The sequence below is a fragment of the Argopecten irradians genome, chromosome 10 (genome assembly GCF_041381155.1).
Source record: "Argopecten irradians isolate NY chromosome 10, Ai_NY, whole genome shotgun sequence".
NCBI classification, from domain to species: domain Eukaryota; kingdom Metazoa; phylum Mollusca; class Bivalvia; order Pectinida; family Pectinidae; genus Argopecten; species Argopecten irradians.
This window is the reverse complement of record NC_091143.1, coordinates 7,979,308-7,999,875: the sequence shown is the minus strand read 5'-3', so window position 1 is coordinate 7,999,875 and position 20,568 is coordinate 7,979,308. Positions and strand designations below refer to the sequence as shown.

At 36.3% G+C, this 20,568-nt stretch overlaps 1 protein-coding gene across 1 annotated transcript; it reads right to left on the bottom strand.

The window, feature by feature from the left end:
- Positions 1 to 11,172: 11,172 nt before the first annotated feature.
- Positions 11,173 to 18,920, bottom strand: LOC138334067 (chromobox protein homolog 1-like; the record flags this gene model as incomplete). The annotated part of the gene is made up of 4 exons (XM_069282782.1): positions 11,173 to 12,368; positions 12,999 to 13,099; positions 14,235 to 14,406; positions 18,757 to 18,920. Coding segments are annotated over 4 exons (573 nt in total), but the record flags the coding sequence as incomplete, so codon positions are not given.
- Positions 18,921 to 20,568: the final 1,648 nt, after the last annotated feature.

Below are 20,568 nucleotides of genomic sequence, written 5' to 3'. Positions count from 1 at the left end.
TGAGGACACACACGCATGTACAACAATGACCGTTTGAGGACACACACACGCATGTACAACCAATGGTCGGTTTGAGGACACACACGCATGTACAACCAATGGTTGTTTGAGGACACACACCGCATGTAAACAAAGTTTCGGTTTGAGGACACACACGCATGTACAACAGATGGTCGGTTTGAGGACACACACGTATGTACAACCAATGTTTGTTTGAGGACACACACGCATGTACAACCAATGGTCGGTTTGAGGACACACGATGTACAACCAATGTTTGTACAATCAACAACATGTTTGTTTGAGGACACACACACATGTACAACCAATGGTTGGTTTGAGAACACACACGCATTACAACCAATGGTCGGTTTGAGACACAACGCATGTACAACCAATGTTTGTTTGAGGACACACACGCATGTACAACAAATGGTCGGTTTGAGGACACACACACACATGTACAACCAATGGTTTGGTTTGAGGACACACACACATGTACAACCATGGTCGGTTTGAGGACACACACGCATGTACAACCAATGGTCGGTTTGAGGACACACACGCATGTACAACCAATGGTTGGTTTGAGGACACACACGCATGTACAACCAATGGTCGGTTTGAGGACACACACACATGTACAACCAATGGTTGGTTTGAGGACACACACGCATGTACAACCAATGTTTGTTTGAGGACACACACGCATGTACAACCAATGGTCGGTTTGAGGACACACACGCATGTACAACCAATGGTCGGTTTGAGGACACACACACATGTACAACCAATGTTTGTTTGAGGACACACACGCATGTACAACCAATGGTCGGTTTGAGGACACACACGCATGTACAACCAATGGTCGGTTTGAGGACACACACGCATGTACAACCAATGTTCGGTTTGAGGACACACACGCATGTACAACCAATGGTCGGTTTGAGTACACACACGCATGTACAACCAATGTTTGGTTTGAGGACACACACGCATGTACAACCAATGGTCGGTTTGAGGACACACACGCATGTACAACCAATGGTCGGTTTGAGGACACACACGTATGTACAACCAATGTTTGTTTGAGGACACACACGCATGTACAACAAATGGTCGGTTTGAGTACAAAGACATGTACAACCAATGTTTGTTTGAGGACACACACGCACGTACAACCGATGGTCGGTTTGAGGACACACACGCATGTACAACCAATGTTTGTTTGAGGACACACACGCATGTACAACCAATGGTCGGTTTGAGGACACACACGCATGTACAACCAATGTTTGTTTGAGGACACACACGCATGTACAACCAATGTTTTGTTTGAGGACACACACGCATGTACAACCAATGGTCGGTTTGAGACACACACGCATGTACAAATTCAATGGTTGGTTTGAGGACACACACACATGTACAACCAATGGTCGGTTTGAGGACACAACGCATGTACAACCATGGTCGGTTTGAGGACACACACGCATGTACAACAATGGTTTGTTTGAGGACACACACACATGTACAACCAATGTTGGTTTGAGACACACACATGTACAACCATGGTCGGTTTGAGGACACACACGCATGTACAACCAATGGTTGGTTTGAGGACACACACGCATGTACAACCAATGGTTGGTTTGAGGACACACACACATCGTATGTACAACCAATGTTGGTTTGAGGACACACACGCATGTACAACCGATGGTCGGTTTGAGGACACACACGCATGTACAACCAATGTTTGTTTGAGGACACACACGCATGTACAACCGATGGTCGGTTTGAGGACACACACGTATGTACAACCAATGTTGGTTTGAGGACACACACACATGTACAAACAATGGTCGGTTTGAGGACACACACGCATGTACAACCAATGGTCGGTTTGAGGACACACACACATGTACAACCAATGTTTGTTTGAGGACACACACGCATGTACAACCAATGGTCGGTTTGAGGACACACACGCATGTACAACCAATGGTCGGTTTGAGGACACACACACATGTACAACCAATGTTTGTTTGAGGACACACACGCACGTACAACCAATGGTCGGTTTGAGGACACACACGTATGTACAACCAATGTTTGTTTGAGGACACACACACATGTACAACCAATGGCCCGTTTGAGGACACACACGCATGTACAACCAATGGTCGGTTTGAGGACACACACGCATGTACAATCAATGGCCGGTTTGAGGACACACACGCATGTACAACCAATGGTCGGTTTGAGGACACACACGCATGTACAACCAATGGTTGGTTTGAGGACACACACGCATGTACAACCAATGGTTGGTTTGAGGACACACACACGCATGTACAACCAATGTTTGGTTTGAGGACACACACGCATGTACAACCAATGGTTGGTTTGAGGACACACACGCATGTACAACCAATGGTTGGTTTTGAGGACACACACGCATGTACAACCAATGTTTGTTTGAGGACACACACCATGTACAACCAATGTCGGTTTGAGGACACACACACGCATGTACAACCAATGGTCGGTTTGAGGACACACACGCATGTACAACCAATGTGTGACCAACGTTTGACGTGAGACACACGCATGTACAACCAATGGTCGTTTGAGGACACACACGCATGTACAACCAATGTCGGTTTGAGGACACACACGCATGTACAACCAAAGGTGTTTGAGGACACACACGCATGTACAACCAATGTTCGGTTTGAGGACACACACGCATGTACAACCAATGGTCGGTTTGAGGACACACACGATGTACAACCAATGTTTGTTTGAGGACACACACACGCATGTACAACCAATGGTTGGTTTGAGGACACACACGCATGTACAACAATGTTGTTTGAGGAACACACACGCATGTACAACCAATGGTCGGTTTGAGGACACACACACATGTACAACCAATGGTCGGTTTGAGGACACACACGCATGTACAACCAATGGTCGGTTTGAGGACACACACGCATGTACAACCAATGTTTGGTTTGAGTACACACACGCATGTACAACCGATGGTCGGTTTGAGGACACACACGCATGTACAACCAATGGTCGGTTTGAGGACACACACGCATGTACAACCAATGGTCGGTTTGAGGACACACACGCATGTACAACCAATGGTCGGTTTGAGGTGTACAACCATGTTTTTTTGAGGACACACACGCATGTACAACCAATGTTCGGTTTGAGTACACACACGCATGTACAACCAATGGTTGGTTTGAGGACACACACGCATGTTTGACAACGCATGTACAATGGTTGGTTTGAGGACACACACGCATGTACAACCAATGGTTGGTTTGAGGACACACACGCATGTACAACCAATGGTCGGTTTGAGGACACACACGCATGTACAACCAATGGTCGGTTTGAGGACACACACACTGTACAACCAATGTTGTTTGAGGACACACACGCATGTACAACCGATGGTCGGTTTGAGGACACACACGTATGTACAACCAATGTTTTTTTTGAGGACACACACGCATGTACAACAATGGTCCGGTTTGAGGACACACACGCATGTACAACCAATGGTTGGTTTGAGGACACACACGCATGTACAACCAATGGTTTGTTTGAGGACACACCGCATGTAAACAAATGTCGGTTTGAGGACACACACGTATGTACAACCAATTTTGTTTGAGTACACACACGATGTACAACCAATGTTGGTTTGAGGACACACACACATGTACAACCAATAGGTTGATTTGAGGAAACACACACGCATGTACAAACAAATGGTCGGTTTGAGTACAAACACGCATGTACAACCAATGGTTTGTTTGAGGACACACACGCACATGTACAACCGATGGTCGGTTTGAGGACACACACGCAAGTACAACCAATGTTTGGTTTGAGGACACACACACACATGTACAAACAATGGCCGTTTGAGGACACACACATGGCACGTACAACGATGGTCGGTTTGAGGACACACACGCACGTACAACCAAATGGTCGGTTTGAGGTGAGGGTCGGTTTGACACACACGCATGTACAAACACAGCATATGGTAACAACCAATGGTTTTGAGGACACATTGATACAACGCATTGTACAACAATGGTTTTGAAGGACACACCACTCATGTTGTGGTTTGAGGTACACACACGCATGTACAACCAATGGTTTGAGGACACAAACGTAGCCTGTGATTGGTCAAATGTTTTCCTCTGAGCTGCCTCATGTTCACTTATGAGATAGTCCAGGGGTGATAAGTTGATGTTCCAATACCACTTTTAAAGCAAGCTAGTGGATCGATTGGTTCACGAAAAATGAAATATCTTATTGGCTACTCTCATATCTAGTAGAAACAAGTATTGTTGTATAGAAATGAATATATAATGTATTTTATTCGATTGTCTATTGCGCTTCAATTTCTGATACCCCCCCCCCCCCCCCCCCCCCCCCCCCCCCCCCCCCCCCCCCCCCATGGAAAAGTTCAATTTTTCCTTCAGCAGACGGGGCGTGGTGTTTTCAAATTAGAATCTCATGTGGGGCAGCTGCGCAAGCCGTTGGTTTTTCTCCGCCTTCTAAATCGGGCACGCCCTTAAATGACTTGATAAGACTTTCATTCTTTCAAGTAATCAAACATTCAGCAGAATCACGTTTTGCCTGTCTAGGCCTTCGGAGACATATTCGTGAAGATTAAATACGATTTATACAAAAGCAGTTGACTTTCATCCTTGTATGCTGTAGAAACATGCAACAACAAAAATACTGATTTCTCACCAGCCTAGCATGTCCAGACAAAAAGTGAGATTCCATTCCTACAGGACAAAGATTTACCATTTTCTAACTATTTTACCCATATTTCCCGCGACCACATCCAGTTTTGTTTTACCTAAACCTTACGTGTCTCGCGAATCGAGACAAAAGACTGAAGGAATGACACAAAGATAAAACCAAATATAAGATCTAATCAAGTTGCAATAGGCAAAACCTCGGCTTTCAAAATGGAAAACAATAGAACACAACAGACAAAAATCAATTATAAAAAAGTCAACATCAACTCAAACATATACACGAATCACACATTATCATGTCCACCTGTTTCTTCCCAGCACCATGTAGACTAACAACACACATCAACTGTACATCGCGTCTGTAGTTTTTCATTACATAGTTAAAGACAGTTTTGCCAATATGAATTCAAAGAGAAGACGTGAAGAAGTCGTGACAGAGCTTGCAGGCAAATTAATAAACCGGAATTTTAGTCCTGGATTTTGTGATAATATACTATATACTTTATTGCTATGACAATAAAACACACGCTTTTGTTTGAAGGAAGTGTTAATGGAAGCCAAAATCATCTTTTTGACCGGGGCAAAAAATACAGCTTATATTTCAATTAATGACTACATGTTCTATTAAGTTTAACTCATTTAACAAGCATAAAATCAATGTTTAGGATACAGTATAACGATCATGTTCAGAATACAATAAATCGATACATGTTTAGGATACAGTAAAACGATCATGTTTAGGATACAGTATAACGATACATGTTTAAGATACAGTATAACGATCATGTTTAGGATACAGTATAACGATCATGTTTAGGATACAGTATAACGATCATGTTTAGGATACATTTAACGATACATGTTTAGGATACAGTATAACGATACATGTTTAGGATACAGTATAACGATCATGTTAAGGATACAGTATAACGATCATGTTTAGGATACAGTATAACGATATATGTTTAGGATACAGTATAACGATCATGTTTAGGATACAACGATATAACAGTATAACAATGATGTTTAGGATACAGTATAACGATCATGTTTAGGATACAGTATAACGATCATGTTTAGGATACAGTATAACAATGATGTTTAGGATACAGTATAACGATCATGTTTAGGATACAGTATAATGATACATGTTTAGGATACAGTATAACGATACATGTTTAGGATACAGTATAATGATACATGTTTAGGATACAGTATAACGATCATGTTTAGATACAGTATAACGATCATGTTTAGGATACAGTATATAACGATCATGTTTAGGATACAGTATAACGATCATGTTTAGGATACAGTATAACGATCATGTTTAGGATACAGTATAACGATCATGTTTAGGATACAGTATAACGATCATGTTTAGGATACAGTATAACGATCATGTTTAGGATACAGTATAACGATCATGTTTAGGATACAGTATAACGATCATGTTTAGGATACAGTATAACGATACATGTTTAGGATACAGTATAACGATCATGTTTAGGATACAGTATAACGATACATGTTTAGGATACAGTATAACGATGATGTTTAGGATACAGTATAACGATCATGTTTAGGATACAGTATAACGATCATGTTTAGGATACAGTATAACGATCATGTTTAGGATACAGTATAACGATCATGTTTAGGATACAGTATAACGATACATGTTTAGGATACAGTATAACGATCATGTTTAGGATACAGTATAACGATACATGTTTAGGATACAGTATAACGATCATGTTTAGGATACAGTATAACGATCATGTTTAGGATACAGTATAACGATATATGTTTAGGATACAGTATAACGATCATGTTTAGGATACAGTATAACGATCATGTTTAGGATACAGTATACATGTTTAGGATACAGTATAACGATCATGTTTAGGATACAGTATAACGATACATGTTTAGGATACAGTATAACGATCATGTTTAGGATACAGTATAACGATACATGTTTAGGATACAGTATAACGATACATGTTTAGGATACAGTATAACGATCATGTTTAGGATACAGTATAAGGATACATGTTTAGGATACAGTATAACGATCATGTTTAGGATACAGTATAACGATATATGTTTAGGATACAGTATAACGATCATGTTTAGGATACAGTATAACGATCATGTTTAGGATACAGTATAACGATACATGTTTAGGATACAGTATAACGATCATGTTTAGGATACAGTATAACGATACATGTTTAGGATACAGTATAACGATCATGTTTAGGATACAGTATAACGATCATGTTTAGGATACAGTATAACGATACATGTTTAGGATACAGTATAACGATACATGTTTAGGATACAGTATAACGATCATGTTTAGGATACAGTATAACGATCATGTTTAGGATACAGTATAACGATCATGTTTAGGATACAGTATAACGATACATGTTTAGGATACAGTATAACGATATATGTTTAGGATACAGTATAACGATATATGTTTAGGATACAGTATAACGATCATGTTTAGGATACAGTATAACGATCATGTTTAGGATACAGTATAACGATACATGTTTAGGATACAGTATAACGATACATGTTTAGGATACAGTATAACGATACATGTTTAGGATACAGTATAACGATCATGTTTAGGATACAGTATAATAGATCATGTTTAGGATACAGTATAACGATCATGTTTAGGATACAGTATAACGATACATGTTTAGGATACAGTATAACGATACATGTTTAGGATACAGTATAACGATATATGTTTAGGATACAGTATAACGATATATGTTTAGGATACAGTATAACGATACATGTTTAGGATACAGTATAACGATACATGTTTAGGATACAGTATAACGATCATGTTTAGGATACAGTATAACGATACATGTTTAGGATACAGTATAACGATACATGTTTAGGATACAGTATAACGATACATGTTTAGGATACAGTATAACGATCATGTTTAGGATACAGTATAACGATACATGTTTAGGATACAGTATAACGATACATGTTTAGGATACAGTATAACGATACATGTTTAGGATACAGTATAACGATACATGTTTAGGATACAGTATAACGATCATGTTTAGGATACAGTATAACGATACATGTTTAGGATACAGTATAACGATACATGTTTAGGATACAGTATAACGATCATGTTTAGGATACAGTATAACGATCATGTTTAGGATACAGTATAACGATCATGTTTAGGATACAGTATAACGATACATGTTTAGGATAGTATAACATCATGTTTAGGATAAGTATAGATCATGTTTAGGATACAGTATAACGATACATGTTTAGGATACAGTATAACGATCATGTTTAGGATACAGTATAACGATCATGTTTAGGATACAGTATAACGATCATGTTTAGGATACAGTATAACGATCATGTTTAGGATACAGTATAACGATATATGTTTAGGATACAGTATAACGATACATGTTTAGGATACAGTATAACGATACATGTTTAGGATACAGTATAACGATCATGTTTAGGATACAGTATAACGAATGTTTTAGGATACAGTATAACGATATTGTTTAGATACAGTATACATATAGATACATGTTTAGGATACAGTTATACGATACATGTTTAGGATACAGTATAACAATGATGTTTATGATACAGTATATCGATCATGTTTATGATACAGCATATCGATCATGTTTATGATACAGTATAACGATCATGTTTAGGATACAGTTTAACGATACATGTTTAGATATAAGGATACAGTATAACGATCATGTTTAGGATACAGTATAACGATCATGTTTAGGATACAGTATAACGATCATGTTTAGGATACAGTATAACGATCATGTTTAGGATACAGTATAACGATCATGTTTAGGATACAGTATAACGATCATGTTTAGGATACAGTATAACGATCATGTTTAGGATACAGTATAACGATACATGTTTAGGATACAGTATAACGATCATGTTTAGGATACAGTATAACGATCATGTTTAGGATACAGTATAACGATACATGTTTAGGATACAGTATAACGATACATGTTTAGGATACAGTATAACGATATACGATACATGTTTAGGATACAGTATAACGATACATGTTTAGGATACAGTATAACGATACATGTTTAGGATACAGTATAACGATCATGTTTAGGATACAGTATAACGATACATGTTTAGGATACAGTATAACGATCATGTTTAGGATACAGTATAACGATATATGTTTAGGATACAGTATAACGATCATGTTTAGGATACAGTATAACGATCATGTTTAGGATACAGTATAACGATACATGTTTAGGATACAGTATAACGATATATGTTTAGGATATGTTTAGAATAAAGTATAACGATGCAAACATCTTTTCAAACATGTTTTTTCTTATAAAATCTTTTCCATTTATCTTTTTTTTAAATTTTGCCAGTATGCAAGTTCTTATTCTCCCCCGTGACTAATGTGTGTGATTACTAGGTATACTTGTTATTTTTTTTTTTTTTTTTTTTTAGAAAAAAAAGAAAAGATTTTTATTACTTATAAGAGGGAAATGATACAATAAGTTACCCTCACAGGAGGGGGTCCATTCAAATACCAACTTTCATACTTATTTAAATTAGGTGGTCTGAGATAGAGTTCATCGTGAACAAATGTTAATTTTTGGACTATAATGGAACTAACTAGCATTCAAAAAGGTTTGTACAAATATTAAATGTCGTGTCTTTAATTGCCTTATCTTGACTACTTGAACCCTGTTTTAAGGGGTGTGGGTTGTGGAAGGGGAGCTCGAGGGGTAGAGGTATACCTGTTAATTACCCAACAATTATCATACCTGTACGATGTGAATACAAACAAACTGTATTTATTACAAATATACCAATTTCCCCCATTAGCAGGTGTTCATCACATGCCGTTAAAAACAAATATTACTACATATAGCTCTGTTTATAATCCTTGACCACATTTGGTATTTATCATTGTATGTTCCCTGAACATGGTCAGTTTACCTTAAATACAATTACTGAAACTCTCAACCCATTACAATATAACTATATACCTTTGGCTAGTATCTAATTATCACAAAAGCCACATACATTATGTACATTTGTATCTACAAATATAGCCTACTGTGTGTTATTTGAGGATAAAGGTATTTCCAGAATAAGGTATTTTAGTTATCTAGTGAATAAACGTTACCATATATATATAATTACAATACATAATTGGGTCAGGACAAGACCAATGCGGCTCTATAGGTTTCTGTAACTGTCGGTCCATCATAACTTCGGTTCACATTTGGATATAACATACTTGGTGAGTTGGGTAATATAAAATTACATGGATAAACTGCTAACATATTTCAACATTTTTGACAGGAATTTAGTGCTTTAAATATCTAGTAATATATATCAGAATTTTAGTCCAAGATTGTACTACATATGTACAATAGAATTCATTCAAAAAGCAAGCTTGTACAATATGAAGATGGTATGTCATGACCTTATACCAAAAGCCTAGCTGTAGTTGGAGGGTTAGGGGGACAAACTATTAATTGACCCAAAATTGTATTTTGACCAGAACAAAAAATGCTGCTTATATTTCAAATCCACAAAATTTTAACAATTATCTAACCAAGGATGTCCAAGGTAAATGATAGGTTTGGATAACATATCTTTATAATTCACAATAGTTGTCAATCGAATTGGAAAACCAGAGCTTTTTGAGAACAGCAAAGCTCGCCTCTGGAATTTTGTCAATTCAATTCAGGTTCCTTGTAATTTAACAGTTTTATAAAATATAGCAATGTTGTTACATAACTTAACTTATGAGGCCATTGGGTCGCCTGAAATTATCAAAATCCAGCAATTTAAAAAAATAACTGTATGAGTATTGGTTTTTTCTTCTTTCTTTTCTTATATAAAGGCAAGAATAAAAAACAAAATGATCTCATCAAAAAGGGAAAGGAAAGACAAAATAACACAAGTAAAACTGAACAAGCATAATGTATTGGAAAAGTTATGAAAAGTTCATATCAAAATCTCGCTTACATTTGATATTTGTTACAATCAAATACTTCTCACATTAATTATCAGATAATTCAGTCATGGTTTTAGCCTGAATATTTAATCAACTATTTCTGAAAAAAGTCACAATTGAAGCAGACACATTACCTATGCATCAAACAAAATGTTAATGTCAATACATGTACATCTCTGCAGAACATTAAATAAAGAAATTAATTGTCATGTTCTCTCCTCCAACTAAAAACAAGCTGTTTATCCAATAGGACCACAACTGTATGGCTTTATTGGTTCATACATGACCACAACTGTATGGCTTTATTGGTTCATACATGAGAATTCTGTCTTCGCTTATTACAGAGTTACCTCCCTTGCGAGTTTGTATCGCATTGTGATCTCATTATTTTATTTTGTGAATGAAACTCGTGTCATTTTCTCTGAAAGGTCTAACGATATGCTCGCAAACAGATGTTGTCACCATCAATACCTACCCGCAAGGAAAGATAACTCTGCTGTAATATGCAAATACAGAATAGCAATAGCAGGGTAGAAGAGCAATGGCGGCAGTCAAAGTATCTATTGTAGGTTCCATCAACATTTATCTACCAATGATCAATATACTATATACATGTGGACTGATCTACATAAGAACACAAAAATTATAAAATAATGCAGCATGGAATGTTACATAAATCTTAGAATACTAAACAACAAGATGGATGGAACAATTTTTTGAGAAAGACATCAAACTTTCAACGAGAAACTAACTTAGATATCTAATAAGTTTGCCTCTTCATTGTCTTTCCTGTTTCATCAAGTAAGCGAACCAATATAGTACAAGACACAGACAAAACATATTTTCCTTAGGAAAAAGACACCCAGCCTTTCATTCTTAACATTAATGTACATTTGGCACATCAACCGATTATGAAATTTATATGATTATTAATCACAAAAACTCCAACTAAGCTAGGCTATTACTAACTCTTTCTGTTCCTGCCTATCATACATCAGGCTATACCAACTATTTCTGTCCCATGCAAATCCAACACTAGGCTATACCAACACTTTCTGCACCATGCCAATCCAATACTAGGCTATACCAACACTTTCTGCACCATGCCAATCCTACACTCGGATATACCAACACTCTCTGCACCATGCCAATCCTACACCAGGCTATACCAACACTTTCTGTCCCCTGCCTATCCTACACTCGGATATACCAACACTCTCTGCACCATGCCAATCCTACACCAGGCTATACCAACACTTTCTGTCCCCTGCCTATCCTACATCAGGCTATATACCAACACTTTCTGCCCCCTGCCTATCCTACAAACTGCCCACCCCTAAGCTTATAGCTAGAGACCCTTTTCCTCCTCAATATCTGTGTGCGAGTGCCAGGTGAGTCTCTCCTCATAAAATGCTATAACAATTTGCGGACATTTAACATTTGCCTGTCTGGCAGGTACTAAGTCAGCCTCATCACTGTCTTTCCTACAACAGAAAAAAAAAGTTATTATACAACATTTAAAACCTTTACACAATTAAGGAATAAATCAGGAGTTCAAAAGACACAATTTAAACATAATACAATAATACATCAATTTGATACAATTCATCATTTATGCTAATTAATGCTATGTAGATACAGATATTTAACGAATCAATAACAGTATTAGGGCAATCATTTCTGTGATTTCAATTCATAACTACAGAGTTACCTCCCTTGCAGGTAGGTATCCATTGTGACGTCATTTTCTCTGAAAAGAATGGTTTTATGCTCCCAACACATGACATCACAATCAATACCTACCCACAAGGGCAAATAGCTCTGTAATATGCAAATAAAGAATATACAATTCAACCATTTCTCAATACTTCGCAGATCAAATTTTCAAGATCACATCAATGACTAGCTAAAACTGCGAAATTATCATATCTGCAAAAATAACCAACAACATTTGATTTTCTCAAATTACACTGATAACTTTATACACTATTATTGAGTTTACAATCTTTAAATTTTTCAGCAGATTTTGACACTTTCATTGTTATTTCTAGTAAGACCAACACATCTAGAAGTGTTTAAATGTTTTAAGCGTTTCCCGCAGTAAATTTTTTTACCATTTCATGAGAAATGTTAGTTCCCCTGAGCTGTCTGTTGCACCAATGACACGATCTGGCTGGAGTCCGCGGTCAAATCCTCGGGGCCTGTTGTCATCCTCCTGTACATAATTAAGTACATTTAAAACAATGACTTATCGACAATGTAGGTTACTAAATCAGGTAGCAGAACTTCTTTGATTTTAAAGCTCACTGGTTACATGTAAACTTGTTCTTTTTTTTAGCTTTGAACTTGCAATTATCAAGAAAAGTAAAAATCATAGCACCAATTTTCACAAGAAAATATGATATATTATGATAATTTTGTGGTTTAGTGTTATCAGTACCTACAGGTTGTTGATTTGAATGTATGCAAGAAATGGTCTCAATATCAACATTATACATATTAATATAAAATTTATTTATTTTACATTGATTGTGAAACAAGTTATACAACTTATGTAAATCACTCTCGATGACCTGGATATAAGCGTGTAAGGGGTTTTAGTGTGGGAGGAAACTGGAGTGAACGAAGAAGACCTACGTGATTGGGCAGGTGATCCTAACCTTATCACATCCATGCCGGGAATCGAACCCCGGCAGGCTAGGTGAAAGGCAAGCAGCTTCATCACTACACCACCTGATCACCGGGTAATTATATACTTTAGTGTTTTTTGCACCAGAAATTGATTGCGCTATATGTATTTTCCCCAGAATTAGCAGTAGTATAGACGACTATTGAAAATGAGTTAACCAGCTCAAAAACAATTTGATCGAATTAAAATCTGACTTCACCAAAACATTTACAACAATACATTGTTTTAGAACTTAATTGGTTTTGTAATTTGTCTTCTCTTTAATACCCCCCAAATTAAATACTATTATGCTTCGTACAATCCAAACAACTTGACAATAATGAAGTTAACTGATCATTTCCTATTTACACTGAACAACTGTTTCAAACATTTTACATAATATATTTGAGATTTTATATAACTACACCCCAAGCTTTTGATTTCTCAGAATTTACATATGTTTCACCAAGGCATGGAATTACTAAGAGATCTATACCGCCAATGCTTGTTCCTTCATTAGAATGGGAGATGCGAAAGTAAAATTGAATTTCAAGAAATCCTCTACATTTCTACAGACTTTTGGTATCAGACATCCTGTAGTTTTGTTGAAAATATAAAGTTGTGCCTGTGTAGATTTGGTTAATACAAAAAAAAGAGATGAAATTGTCTGTATGATTCTTACAGTTGATTTTACTTCTGTTGCTATTTTCTTCTTTTTCTTTGCTGAGCTGTCGTCTACTCCATAAGCTGATTTTCTCTTCCGTTCTTGTTCTCTCTTTTTCCTTTTATCCTCATAAGCGGCTATAATATCTGGACAGTCAAGATTTTCCTCAGGCTCCCAAGTGTTTTCTGAACTGTACAAAGAAATTTGATCGATTGTAAGATTGACGTTTGTACTGTCATATATATAAATAGGAAGTTAAATTCCTAGATGAGCAGATTTTAGCTTAGAATTATTTTAGGATAGATAGGTAATGTAACTAATCTAATCATTTCCTCACTTTTCACACAGTACTTTTCATTACAATATAAATTTGTATGCATCTTAAATATCATTGAACTCAAACCTGCCTGTGCGGCCACCTCTGTTTAAAGACCATCTGCTTATAAGACAACATTTTAGCGTTCCAAAATGGTCAATTTCATCAATTTGGTCGAAGTATCAAGACCACTTGGATACAATTTTCCTTGGTCTTTTGACTGCACATGCATGTGTATTTTCCCTTGGGAGTTCAATATAGACAGGTTTGACAACATGCATGTATATTGTACCTTGGGTGTTCAATAAAGACAGGTTTGACCACATGCATGTATATTGTACCTTGGGAGTTCGATATAGACAGGTTTGACTACATGCATGTATATTGTCCCTTGGGTGTTCGATATAGACAGGTTGACTACATACATGTATATTTTCCCTTGGGAGTTCAATATAGACAGGTTTGACAACATGCATGTATATTGTACCTTGGGTGTTCAATAAAGACAGGTTTGACCACATGCATGTATATTGTACCTTGGGAGTTCGATATAGACAGGTTTGACTACATGCATGTATATTGTCCCTTGGGAGTTCGATATAGACAGGTTTGACTACATGCATGTATATTGTCCCTTGGGTGTTCGATATAGACAGGTTGACTACATACATGTATATTGTACCTTGGGAGTTCGATATAGACAGGTTTGACCACATGCATGTATATTGTACCTTGGGAGTTCGATATAGACAGGTTTGACTACATGCATGTATATTGTCCCTTGGGTGTTCGATATAGACAGGTTGACTACATACATGTATATTGTACCTTGGGAGTTCGATATAGACAAGTTTGACTACATGCATGTATAGCTTTGTACCTTGGGTGTTCAATAAAGACAGGTTTGACCACATGCATGTATATTGTACCTTGGGAGTTCGATATAGACAGGTTTGACTACATGCATGTATATTGTACCTTGGGTGTTCAATAAAGACAGGTTTGACCACATGCATGTATATTGTACCTTGGGAGTTCGATATAGACAGGTTTGACTACATGCATGTATATTGTCCCTTGGGTGTTCACATATATACAGGTTGATTACATGTATTATATTAGGAGTGTCACGGTTAACCGAAAATACGGTTAACCGAAAAATTCAACCGTACGGTTCGGTTCGGTACGATAATTCTAAGTTTCGGTTCGGTTCATTAAAAAAATAACTGTCCTATAATACCTGTAATTTACGTTTATAAACTGTATTGCAGATTATTTCATTGAAAATACTGCGAAGTTGTTTGTCAGAATCCCGAGAAATACACCTGTTGACCGACATATATGTGTAACACGTGTGCAAGTTCAGTCATTCAGAAGATCGTTTTTTGCTGTCTGCGGACATGATTTTTCACATACATAATATCTAAATGATATATTTCACTAAATGTTTGATATTTTATAATTGATAATTTTTATTATGTATTTTTCCGATAACATTAATCCCGCAGAATATCGGCAGCTAAATCAAGCCGCCATTGTGTTGCCGATTGTAAACAATCGCGTTTCCGTCGGCCAATATTCCGTGAATTAAACCATTTTACGATTGAACATGCACCTGGTACGTAATAATGTTTATCTCTATTATAATTCAAATGCATAATACTTTTTAAAAACACTTTTTCTGGGATAATACCGATGTATTGATTTGCGGTAAAACTTACGATTTTCACATGTCAATCATCACATAATAATGCGTCATGAAGGATACGAGAAAAGTTTTAGTGACGAAATAATGTATCATAAAGGATACGAGGACATATATCTCTCTGTGACTGATTAATGTGTCAATAGTACTGAAAGAGTTAAAAAGATAAGAAAATGTTCAATTATGTTTTTTAAAGATGTTCCACTGCTGAGAGATCATAAATGATACTCAATATTTGAACAAAAATTGGTATTTAATCGTGTTATATGTCTAATTAAGACACAAAATGATATAGAATAATTAATGAATTTCTTTGCTGCATGCACTTTTAGAACTTCAATGTATATAGGATATAGTGCTGTGGATTATTTTTCAGGGCGCAATAAATTATATGTTTTTAATTAGAAGTGAAATCTTGATAAAGAAAAAAAAAAACCCATTTGTTTAAGTGATATACCATCTTTAAATCTAAAGCAGAACTTGCTTTTGATAGAAAATAGACTTAAAAAGTGTAATTGAGATTTGCCTGAACCGAACCGAAAAAACCGAAAACCGATCAAAAAAAGTTGAAACCGAACCGAGCTGAAAAAACATGAACCGTGACATCCCTAGTGTATATTGTACCTTGGGAGTTCGATATAGACAAGTTTGACTACATGCATGTATAGCTTTGTCCTTGAAAATATTTCCCCACCTTCACAGGAATTTTAATGCCTGTATAAATTGAGCTTGAGGCTACTAACTACCAATTTAAGGAGCTGCAAAGACTTAAACATGCTCCAACGCAATACCAATGATTTTAACAATAATAGGGCTGAAACGATTAGTCGAATAATCGGAGGCGATTAGATTAATGAAGCTAATTGCTGATAATCGATTAAAGATTTTATTAATCGTTAATCGTAACATGCATAGCCAGTGCATTGTAAGCTGACTAAACACGTTGACAGATCATGGATTTCTGAGTAAGCCATTCCGACTGGAGTTTCATCTCTTTATGTACATGTTTTGAACTCAACAAAGCATATATGATGTGAGAAATGCTTGTTAAATTACGTCTCTGTGGAAGTTTAAGTCATTAATCAATGAAAAAGTGGATGTCATGAGAAAGCTTGCAACACGCTGTTCGCCAATTTTCACTAGCGATCGACTCCATGTTCTTACGTCACGGAGGCCTAAACGCCGCCGGGACGCTCGGGAGCGGAAGGAGCAGTAATCTTGAACATTTAAATTTTACTATTGCATGTGTTTATCATATAAAAAGAATGTTTTTGTTCATATTCTAATTGAATATAAGAGTTGTTGATTTATTTTATTTTTTTGATCACGGAAATAAAAAAAGTTCATTGACGAAAATTTGGTCATGTCGCTCCGTGGCGATCAAGATTTGGTTGATTAGTCGTACGTGTGAAGGTCACGTCAAAACAGCGGGTTAGCAGACTTGATTTAAACGATGTTACGGAAGACAATACAGGAACGGAATTCAGAGCTTGTTTGGGATAAAATACGTTTGTTTTGTCAATAAATCTATTCTTATTTGTTGGTAGGCTTATATTATATAAGGCATGTCCTCTGTCATATTATACGGTAGGTGTTATTATTAGTTGATAACAAAACATGGCGGATGTTTTCAGTAGTCAGTAGTGAAACAATATAGTTGCCTTCAATTCAAACGATTAATCGATTAGTAATCGATTACATGTGACCGAATAATCGAATACAAAAATTACTAATCGTTTCAGCCCTAATCAATACCAATGATTTTTGAACAATAATTTGGTGTTCAATTGTGTATATATACATATGTCTTAATTAACATTATAGATCTATCTTAACTATCAAAATCCAAGATCGCGGCCAGTTGGCCATCTTGTCGACCAATTGGTTCCAAATTGCAATATGCACAACTATTGGTCCCTAATTAAGTGAACCTACATATGAAATTTGAGAAAGACCCCTTAAGTACTTTCTAAGAAATAGCGGTAACAAACTTGAACTACCAAAATCCAAGATGGCAGCTGGTCAGCCATCTTGTTACCAGATTTTATGCATATGAAATTTAAGAAAGATCTCTTCTGTACTTTCTCATAAATAGTGGTAAAAAACTTTAACTATCAAAATCCAAGATGGCTGCCTGATTCGGTTCCAAAATGCAATATGGACAACTAGGGCCCTAGGGGAGCCTACATATCATATCTAATTTGAAAAAGATCCCTTCATATCTTTCTGAGATATACCTAGTGGTAACAAGAATTGTTAAGGGACGAACAGACGGCGGTTCATGGATGAAAGGCAATTTGAATAGGCTAGGCCATCATCTGATGATTGTTTGCTAAAAATAATAATTAAATAATTTATCAGCGGTGGAGCATCTTTTATTGGAGTATTTTTCCTTATGGAAAGCCTAAAGAATTAAGATAACTGTCTCGGGATACCCTGTCCATTTAAAGGAGAAATAAATATTACAAAGAATGTAAAGACAATTTACTGTAGAGAGGAGATACTTAAGGATGACTTACTCTGGATATCCTACCCATTTAAGGAGATACTCCCTCTTGCCAGACTTCACTCTAACATCTAAGATTTTCTCCACGGTATATTCCTCTTCCTCCACCCCACCCTCACCAGACTCCCCTGGTCCGGGCCGCCTCCTCTCCTTTAAATCCGCCAGCCTGATAGATGGTTAGTTTCCAAATATAACCTGCTCAAAGAATTAATGCATAACTTATATTACAACATAAACAGTATTCTTAGGTTCTCATACATTGTTACGTTTTATTTTATGACATGTCAGGGGCATAGCAAGAGGCTTTTTACATGTGCAAGCCTAGGTAAGGGTTCTAGGGTCTCTTGGGACATCAGATACTGACCGCTGGTCTGTGTTTTTTCTCTGGACACTATGGCTTAAATTTCCTCCACAATCTGAACCTGACACATCCTTAAATGACTTATTGACCCTGGCTGTTAATGTTAAACTAACCAAATAAAACTAAATCATTAATAAATATTGAAAAAATTGAAGTTAATTAGACGAAAACGAAACAAATCATAAAATAAAAGTCCAATCACAAATAGAAATTTGCAATCTAAGAAGCTTAATAAGGCTAAAAATTTTTTTGTCTGTTTCGGGTAACTTTGGTAAAAAATAGGGTCGGTTGGTCAGGAGGATTTTCTTTCACTCTATAATGATGGCCGGAACTGGAGTCTGAGATCGAAATCCTGACTTTTTAATTTTTTTTCGTAGAAAAGTGGCAAAAAAATAGGGTCGGGGGTAAAAAATTATGGTAGGTCAGGTATAACCCTAAACAAACATAATTTTTTTTGGCCTAATAGAGTCAAGCAAAAGAGGGACCAAAAGGTAAATGTTGACCTGTGCTTAATCAAAGTACAGGAAAGATACCAATGCACATTGAGTAACCCAAATTTCTTTTGGCTCTCATGTGTTTTCTGATCTGTACAAAGTAGCAATGGTCAATTGATTTATAAGATTTAAAAGTTATTACCAGATATTAAAGATGCTCCATCGCCAACAAATGGTATTTTTCCCCGATCAAAAACAGGAGCAGATGATTTAGTGTTTTTCTTCAGTTAGAAAAGTTATTTACTTTACACCATTACCACCATTGAATAGTTAGAGCTTCTAATTTTAATTCAAGTTAAAATATGAAAAATAATTAATTGCATCCCAAAAAAATTCTGTGGCATTATATTCTATATGGAATGAAGTACTGATTGCGCTTGCACCGAAAGCAAAATAAATTATTTGATATTATTTTATGTGTTAATTAGACATATATTTACACAACTAACACCAATTATTGTTCAATTGATGAATATCATTTATTCTATATTGGCTGTGGAGCATCTTTTAAAGAAATTTCAATTCAAATTCCTGGACCTATGTATATATATATATATATATAGCCACTGTGACCTTGACTGATGTTAAGATTATTCATCAAAAAGGGTTTGCGCTGGGTTTTCCAGAAATGGGGTCCTCCTCAGATGAAATGGATGGGGTCCCTTAGCTCAGTACAATTGGAATGAAGTCTCAGAAAAAAGTGGGAACCTTCTCATTTTCTGTGCTATAGATGATATGGGGACCCTAACCTATCCAATATTTTATGTCTAAGTGCAGGTGTTTGTTAGTAAGAAGTAACTTATGGAAGGCATTATGATATATACATGTACCATTTTTTAAACTGTACTACCAAGAATGAAGGTCAACATCGATCATGATCACCTATTTGAACAAACTTGTTAGACCTTAGTATGCTACTGGCCTAACATATTAGTTTTTTTCATTGTATTTAACCCATTTTAATGACCTT